This window comes from Lineus longissimus, chromosome 3 (genome assembly GCF_910592395.1).
Source record: "Lineus longissimus chromosome 3, tnLinLong1.2, whole genome shotgun sequence".
Taxonomy (NCBI): domain Eukaryota; kingdom Metazoa; phylum Nemertea; class Pilidiophora; order Heteronemertea; family Lineidae; genus Lineus; species Lineus longissimus.
The window spans coordinates 6292504-6301842 of record NC_088310.1 but is presented as its reverse complement, the minus strand read 5'-3'; the positions used below and the strand labels follow the sequence as shown (position 1 = coordinate 6301842).

The 9339-nt window shown below is 44.2% G+C and overlaps 1 protein-coding gene across 1 annotated transcript; it reads right to left on the bottom strand.

Annotated features, from left to right (window-relative positions):
* Nucleotides 1-1672: 1672 nt before the first annotated feature.
* LOC135485595 (cadherin EGF LAG seven-pass G-type receptor fmi-1-like) lies at nucleotides 1673-9083 on the bottom strand. The gene is made up of 12 exons (XM_064767793.1): nucleotides 8612-9083; nucleotides 7996-8205; nucleotides 7401-7621; nucleotides 7023-7125; nucleotides 6519-6736; nucleotides 5974-6181; nucleotides 5555-5747; nucleotides 4735-5039; nucleotides 4215-4392; nucleotides 3668-3847; nucleotides 2824-3126; nucleotides 1673-2293 (listed from the first exon to the last, which is right to left on the bottom strand). The coding sequence occupies exons 1-12, from the start codon at nucleotides 8667-8669 to the stop codon at nucleotides 2179-2181; spliced, it is 2292 nt and encodes a 763-aa protein (XP_064623863.1). The 5' UTR covers nucleotides 8670-9083; the 3' UTR covers nucleotides 1673-2178.
* Nucleotides 9084-9339: the final 256 nt, after the last annotated feature.

Below are 9339 nucleotides of genomic sequence, written 5' to 3'. Positions count from 1 at the left end.
AGAAAGAGCCAAGGGGAACGACTTATTATCTCGGGGGGACGACTTATTAAGTAGGGGGGACGACTTATGAAAGCGAGGGCGAGGCCTGGCTGTGACTGCCTCATCTCTCTCACCATGTAGACAACTTGGCAGAGCAACCAAGACTGATTTGGCCTGGCTGTGACTGTCTCATCTCTCTGGCTGTGACTGTCTCATCACTCTCATCATGTTGTCAACACGATGGAGCAGCCAGGACTGATTCGGCCAGGCTGTGACTTCCTAATCTCTCTCATCATGTTGTCAACACGGTGGAGCAGCCAGGACTGATTCGGCCTGGCTGTGACTTCCTCATCACTCTCACCATGTTATTGACAACTTGGCAGAGCAGCCAAGACTGATTTGGCCTGGCTGTGACTGTCTCATCTCTCTCACTATAATTATTGTCAACTACGTTGTAAACATAATGCTCAAAATTGATTCATGAAAAAGGCAGTAGGGCAATATATTATTAAGTTATTAAAATGAACCAACATCACCAAAACTGCAGTCATCGTCGTCGTCGTCCTCGTCGTCGTCGTCGTCCTCGTCGTCGTCGTCGTCCTCGTCGTCGTCGTCGTCCTCGTCGTCGTCGTCGTCCTCGTCGTCGTTATTTCAGACTGTGCCCTTGCAGATGACGTCGAATCTGCTCGTTGTCGTCATCCCTGTCCATTCCTTGGACAAGACCAAAGAAAATGGCGAACAACAGCAACAAAAGTAACTTCTTCATCTTCAAATCACCCACGCAAACAAAGAATTGAATATGGAATAACCGCAGAAATAACCACAGCATGTACGTTGTAGGCCCTACATTGTCGTGGCCAGTTGGGCGTAAGAGACGCGAGTCTCGTTAAAAACATTGTTATGCAAATATCGTTGACCGAACCCGCAACATTCATTGCGGTCTTCGATTCTCAATAGCGCAGGGCCTGGAGACGATCCAGCTTAATTGTCTCCTTATCTCCTGCTAGAAGTTATAAATCGACCAGATTTGGTCTCAGAAATTTTTCGGGCGAATCCGATGACTGCGGGCTAAGTTGGATTTTAAAGTATAGGCCTATTCATGCCGGGCTGTAGGAGCTACATTGTCACTCTTAGAGAAAGGGACACATTTTTTAGCCGTATGGTGTTCCCGGTTGGTTGTGAATCCACCTCAATCCGGCCTGACCTGAAGACAAAGCCAACACCTGAATGAGAACACGATAAAGGTAAACTTCTGGATTGCCAGCGCATGTTGTTTCCTTTTTTAGACGAAACTCCCTCCGGGGACTCCGTATATTCCATGCTGACCATGACGCGCGGACGGATGCCAGGGGAACAGATGCAGGGATCAGAGTCGACTTTACAGTACCGGTATGAGCAGCCAGCAGAGCAGTTGAATGCAGTCACGGCGGAAAGACCGGCCTGAAGTCGTCCCGACTTTCTATATGGAATATATATGCGTAATGGTTCCCTCAATTGATTATGCGATGTTTCGCCTTCAGCACCTAAAGCATTCTGAGGAAATAAGGGGTTAATGATGGCTTTCCCGAGCCCCAAACTTTGTGTGGGGGCCGAAGAATTGAACATTTTAAACCCCCTGACTCGGTAAGTAGCGTATGCGATCACTTGGTTGACGCGGCATTTCGACAGTATGTCCAGAAAGGAAATATATATATACAGTATAATGGAATATAAAATAATATTTATTTATAACTTAATTACAAAAATGTGCATGTACACCCTAAGAATAAAGGTTTTGAGCTTCTTAAAAATATGCCCGCACCCGATAGATTCCCAGGGCAGCCCATCGCGTCATAAGCTCGGTCGTTAGTGCCGAGTGTTGGTCTGAGGTTCAGGATGGTAGTGAGACCACCTGATTGAAGTGCATTGATACATGAAATTCATTCTGTACAAAACTATTTATCCATCATGGATCTGTATCGATATATACTATTATGTACATGTACATTTATTCACTATTTATTGTCCTTCGTTCCCAATAAAATTCGAAAAATAAATCAGTTGAATGGGTTCGTATAAACAGACCCCGAAAACAGAAGGACACTGTTGAACTGTCACTTGATACGACTTGAAAGCCAAAACGAACACTGCAATAGAACACAGGGAGGAGATTTTAGGATTGATGTTCCGCACCGCCAGTAAGTCGGCATGAGAACTGATTTAGTATTTAAAGTTGAAGCCATTATAACCTGTCTCTGCATCAACGCGTTTCACTGGAGTCTTCTTCTTCTTTGGTTGCAATTTCCTCTTCTCCTCGAATTGGCCTTTACCTGACCTGAAAGTGAAAAGACGTACATACATACATACAAATAGCATTTATATAGCGCAAAATCCAATTAGAAAAATTGCTCAGCTGCGCTTAACAAAAACACTGTTCAAATAGTTTGGTTTTTAATCTTCTTTTGAACTCGCTGACGGTGGAGCTGTTGCGGGTGTTAGTGTCCAGCGAGTTCCATAATTTGCTGGCATAAACTGTAAAGCTTCTGCCACCAAATGTCTCGAGGCGATACCTGGGAGTCACCAACAACTCTTGGTTATCCGATCTCAGGGATCGCCCTGGGACATACGATGGCAGGATGTCCGAGATATATGATGAAGCCATGTTGTTTTTGGCTTTGAACACCATGCTTTTATGTCGCCATGAAATTGGAGCCACCTTCTTGTAGTTTTCCTATCCACCTCCAGGGATACCATAATCTTCCCAATATGATATATTCGTCAATATGACAAAGACTTTGCTGAAATCAAAGTTTGCCTTTTTTACTTCACCTATTTTTGCTGCGCTTCTTAAGCAACTGTACTTACTTTTTGGCCTGCTGGACCCTGGCACATTTGACCGCTCCTCCGATGATGGCCGCGGTGGCAAGGATACAGAGCAGTGAGATCACAATCTGTCCTCCGATAGTTTCATGGAAGGCGGGATCTGGGATAGTCTCCTCCAACCCAGTGATGGTGAACTCATCATAGAGCCTTAGGCCAGAGGTGGCTTTAGTATTGGGGTCAAAAGTTGTAATCATGGTGGTTTTGGCGACGTAGTTTTTCGGCTGGTTGACGTTACTGAATAGCTCTGTGCTCGAGTCCGTCAAGGCATAGATAGTTAAGGTCGTTCTGTAAGATTACCATTGATAACATTTAGGGGATGGCACACTTGAGGTTATCAAGCATATTATGGCAACTGTGCAACTCGTCGTTTCAAATGTTCCTGCCCGACAGCTGTTTGATAAGTAGAAGATAAAACTCTTTCGGGATACGAGTTTAGAAAAGAAGAGGGCGTCGACCTCTGCCATTGACAATTTCGACCACATCCTGACTGTGTCCAAACACAGTAGCATAGAGGGAGTAATTCTGGCTGTCCGGAACTAGACTCCCGGGGTAGTCCATTTCGTCATCCTATTCACACTTTCAACGACCTTGGCCACTGCGAATCTGGCCGGAGTGTATCCGGAACATACATCTTAAGAATCAACTTATCTATCTATTAAATTAGCTATCCGGAGACCACGATCAGCAGTGAACAAGCCCTCTGAAAACGCTCGGCTCAGGAAAACGCATAAGAAGAAAAAGACGACGACGACGAGAGATACTCTTGCCGGGGGCGTAGCTAGCGTCGGGGGGGGGGGGGATGTTTAGCAGAATGGGTCATACTCACGAACTTCCACTCCTCGCCGATATCCTGTAGAGACGACACAGACATCCATTGCAGCCGGCGGAACAGGCCGACAAGAATCGAGTGATGCGGGCATCAGTGAAGTAAGAAGTCGACTCGCCCACGTGGAAGTCAACGAGATATGGGGCGGCCTTAAAGGAATCAATTCTGACTGGTACATGACTGGAAACAAGACAAAACGATAATTCATTATGTAAGATGACTTTTCGACGAAAGATTCATGATACGCATGCATGTAGAACCAGTCCAGTCGAACTTCTCAGGACGCAGGAGTTGGCGTCCAGTGCATGTGCTGCAAGCTTAAAGATTTGACTGTGAAATATACTTTTGGCGCTATTCCGGCAATAAAGATGCTATTCTTTGACCATAGAACCAGAAATGACGTCCGACACTCAATGCGCGACTGACAATTGTTTTCCCATTCGTGGTACGGCCAAGCCAAACGATCCGTCTAAAAGAGATTTTGGAGTAAATGCGTTCTTTGGGGCCAGGGAAGTGTTTGGCACATGGAAAAGTAAAGGCGACTTACTCAGAGAAAGTTGGAGTAAGCTCATTATCCGACGCTCTGACGTAGTACAACCATCTCTGGTCACATTCAGAGGCCGCCTTCAGCTGCCTTGCCGGGATGATGCGGCCCTCTGTCTTCAGGATGGTGTACGTTCCAACAGCGTCGTTACCAACCCAGGCATACGTCAATACCGAGGTGGCTGAAAGAAACACGGTCATTTTATCTCGTAGCGCTCAATCCAAGCCTTGCCATTTCATTTGAGATTTAATATGGGCAGTTGAGTCTGGCAATGTGTTTAACGGTTTGAACTGAAACTGGAAACTTTCCTTAACCTGATTCCTCTTACAACAAAGTATAGAAGATGATTGACGAGTGTCGCGTAGTAAATGAATTAAGACACGACAGACCTTCATAAGGTTTTTTTCTTTCGTTAGTTTGGGTTGCAATGCTGACTTTTGCATTCCATTAGAGCGAAGCCAACCGGATAAACTAACAATGCGTAGGCCCTATAGTGTCACGTGAATCACCGCACTGGACTTACTTATATCCTTGTCCGTTGCCGACGTCTTACCAACGGTAATTAAAGGATACGGCACAGGATAGTAGTCACACACCGTCTCCATATTGTAGAAGGTGCTGCCAAATTGAGGTTTGTTGTCATTCTTGCCGGTGATAGTGATTGATATGCTCACTGATGCTGAAGTGCTCGGGGTGCCCTGGACAGCATAACCGGTGAAGTTGATCGTGCTCGAAGTCTCAAGGTCAGGCAGGTCTTTGACCTTGAGAGCGCCATTGATGTCGATCTCGAAGTATTTTGGGGCGTTGACATCTCCTTTGATGTCGTACCTGGAGGGAAAACCAACGGTAAATTAATGCATACAAAAGTAGCTATCCAAAGTGTCTCATTTAGAAATAAACTGCTGATGATGCCAAGCCTCGTAAAACGGATGAAATTTACGGAGATAAAGTACATGTATGGCCTTGCCGCTGCTGTCCTCGTTTCCCTGCATTTTGTCAACGCACGCTGCGAAAGCTGTGTTATTTTACGCTGCCTTTTCTCCCTCGCACTCTGGACAACGCACGTCAAGAGTAAGCTAAACAGGGCACAGCTCTTGGAAGTTCAGACTTTGGGCCGGTGGCTTTCTCTTGTACCTTTGGCTTAAACCATATATAATGTTGGAAGAAAGTGAGTAAGAATAGTACCGAAAGCATGCAGGGCCAAAAGAAAACCTGTCTCAAGTGTTGACGTGACCGGTAAAACGTGTAAAAGTTACTCTATCCAGCTTTATTAGTTAGCCTTCACTATCCCTATGTTCTCCCTGATTATAGGAGGAGATATCAAAAAAGGGTCGTTTCTCTACCTGTCAAGCGCTCCATCCGCATCGGTACAAGTAACAGTCAGAATGGTGGTAGCCACCGCCGTGTTCTCAGCTACGGTGGCCGAGTAGCTTGTCGGGTCACAGCCAGGCATGTTGTCATTAATATTCTTGATTGTAACTCGCAGCGAGTAGAAATTAGTGCTAATGAGATCTTTAGAATCTCGTGCGAAAACCTCTGAAGAAGGAGAAGGAGACATTTTTAAAACGACGAACCCAGATACCTTTTAACAAAGCATCGCCAGGCTTCGAGTTTAAAATGCAAAGTTTACGAAACGCCATTTTATGCCGAGTGTTAGCTTTAGCCGTTGTCGCTTCGACGGACATCTTAGCGCATCTTAACAATATGCTATCATGCGACGTCCAGAGATAACCTATTCATTTCTGACCATCAAATGACTTACTCAGGTTAAATACCCGGTTGATAACATTCGTCTCCGAGTCAATTCTTGTTTTGACGTAGATATTGCAGATGCCTGCATCATTTCTGGCCTCAAAGAATCCATTCTGGGCTCCATCGAGAAAATAGGTCAAAGTGTCACCCTTGTCAACGTCCTTCGCTTGGATGAACGAACCGAAGTCGTGATTGATAGTTAGAACTGAACCGACAGCCTGTAGAGAAATGTACGGAAATTCAATTCCTTGCTAATGGTACTTTTGAATGTGGTTATATATCGGTTAAAGGGACCATTCATTACGTCACCATAAAAGTGGTACTAGTAGTTCGTGTCTCCACCACCAAGGTGCCAAATTCTTCCCGAGGGTATAATGATAAAACAGACTAGGGATACCATTTCATATTTACGCCTGATTCATTACGATCGCAAGAATATATCACACCCGGTTATGCGGGCGAAATGACGGTGTTTCCACAACCGTGTGCTGGTAATGGCAACGTCGAACGCCAAGTGGGTGGTATTTTTGGTCACAAAATCCTAAATCACCCTACCGATTCCTCCTCAACTGTAACTTTACCCCCAGGGTTATTTCCTGCCGCCGATTGTGGGAAGAATGGAGCCTCGTTGACGTCCACAATGTCGACCTTGAGGATGTTCGTGTCGGAAAGCTTCGGAGTTCCTGTGTCCTCCGCTTTGATGGTCAAGTTGTAGTGGTCGGTGGTCTCGTGGTCAAATGTTGCACCTGATACGACCTGCACTTTGGTACCAGCTGAAACCAAATAGTCCTGATTTAAAAAGGCTTCTTGATCTTATGAGTATATGTGATCTTCCGTTGAGACGAAAGAGTTTTGAAATGATGTTATCGATGCTCCAGCCACTATGTCCTGTGTGGCGTTAAAATTTCTTCGATCCCTCACAGCAAAATTAGGTCTTTGGTCACATCAAATATACGTTTTGTCAAAGATTTGTTGCGTGCATTGACAAAACGACACACTTGCATTATATTATACATGTAATTCGAAATGACCCATCACTGGCATGGTTAACACCCTTACTTGCTGTTGGGCCTATTTTGAACTTAGCTGTACCACTGGTTGGCTTAACTTCGGAGATAGTGTATTTGATGGCGTCTCCTGCGTCAGGGTCTGTGCCCGTTAGCTGAAGAGAGACATGGGATTGGAAAGGATTGACAGAATTTCATACCAGATAACTGAACATGAGACATGGGATTGGAAAGACTCGAGGTTTCTTGACGTTAGAATACACCCTTTCAAAATCTAAAAAGCTCTTGAATGATCTTGACATTGCGCTGCCATATATATTCGTCAAGGTCTTGGATCAATTCATGGACTCGTTTACGGGTGATGACAAATGTAGCCGTATGAAATCATGGTCGATCGCCTCCAAGATTTTTCAATAATGAGTAGACCTACCGTGTATATGTCAGTATCAGCTCCAAAAACTGTATTCTCTTTGATGGAGGTTGGGTTGGGCAGATTGGTTATCCTGGGGGCCTCATTGACGTTGGTTATAGTCACCACGCACGTGCCCTCATCTGGCGTGGGAGCGTTCTTTATTACTTCAACCACTACCGTGTATGTTGGGTTCGTTTCAAAGTCAAATCCCGGGTTGTTATCGTAGTAAAGGGACCCATCTAAAGTCAAGAAAAGCATGTGTTGATAGTGTCCTCAAAACGCCCAAAACATGCGCCAAATACGACTTCATAATGCTTCAACCAAATACATGTACGCAGATTCGTTTTTGCCAATTTTGCTGAACGAATACACCGGCCATTGGTTCGATTTAAGGATTTTATACCGAACTGGAGGTATAGGTTGTCTCACCGAACTCTGCGAGAGAGATGCACGGAGATAAATAAAGTCCAAAACCGAACTGGGCGAACTGCAATGACAATGTGGCCGAGAACACTTTTGAAAGTCGTCCCCGTTGGCTTATACTTCGCCAACTGCAATGACAATACAAGTTTATGACCGAGAACGCTATTGCAAGTCGGCCATGTTGTCTTACTTTGCTGGTACAACTTGATCTTGGCGAACGGGGTGTCGAGCGGAGTAATGGACTTCAATCGATACTGAGGTGACCAAACGTCAGGGACTTTAGCCTTGTCAATGGTTCCAAACTCTTTCCATGCCGTCACATCTTCTGCTACATTCGTCGGACATCCTGTCCACATATTGGCAATTGACGCGCCATGAGTCCCAGTAAATAAAAATCCACCTGCCAAAAGACAGATCAAGGGTATTAACCTCACATAAGTAATATTCTTATGAAATTCCTTTCTTCCATGGAAATACTTTTTGATCGTAACCGTCTTCAGTTAAGTGCATGGGTGGCAAAGTAAGCATACTTTTGCGCACTTTCATCATCATTTGCCGGCTGGTTTTCCAGTATCCGCGTGCCTCCCTTTAAAATTCCTCGTCCCATGATGGAATTGTAAAATCGTTCGTTCCCTGGAAACCTTCTTATGATCTTTTTAGAAAGAACCTCAGCTGGCTTACAGTAAGAAATTTCAATACGGACCCCCCCCCCCCAGAACGTATGAAGTATCAAGTATCAATGAATCCATACTTGGTATTATGTACATTTAAATTTAAATTAGTGATAAGACTAAAGTCTTACTTACCCAAAAGTGCAGTGTAATATCCCAGCAGAACACAAGTCAGTGGTAAATACGACATCATCACAGTTTCTTATTCCTTTACGCGTTTGTCTTAAATGATAACGTAGCAATTGCTAAAACAAGATGGCCGTATGTGATAGAGTGATATACTGCTCTTTGCACTAATTCACGCGGTCTCTGTTGAGTAAGAAATTCCCTCACAAACGCGTCTTTTGTGAAATATCCAAAGCGTAAAGCGGAACGCCAACAGAATCACATCATGACAGAAAATCACTTTGGTATGAAAGACTTTCACACGCACCTTCAAACACTTTAGGCCAATTTAGATTACGTTAACGGAGGCGGATTTGAAAATATAACTTCAAAAACTGCATGAATAAGGATTTAAAAGACCATTATTCATGTAAAACATTAATTGAATGTACCCGTATTCATGCTTAGACTCATTGAAAATATATTTACACGGCGCCTCTGAAATGATATACTGAAAGGAATGATTTCTTGATAGATCTAGTCCAGTATTACAATATCTCAAATGAATGCCTATATACGTTGGCCCTGGAGACAATGTAAACAGTATATAAGGTGCAACATAATAGCCTTTTGTGTGTGAGAATTCACCCAATAAATATTTGGAAATTTACATGATGTGACAATGTTAATATGGTTCATTACACGAAAAGAAGACACAACTCTTGATTTCGCGCCAAGACGGCGTGTGAAACGAAACA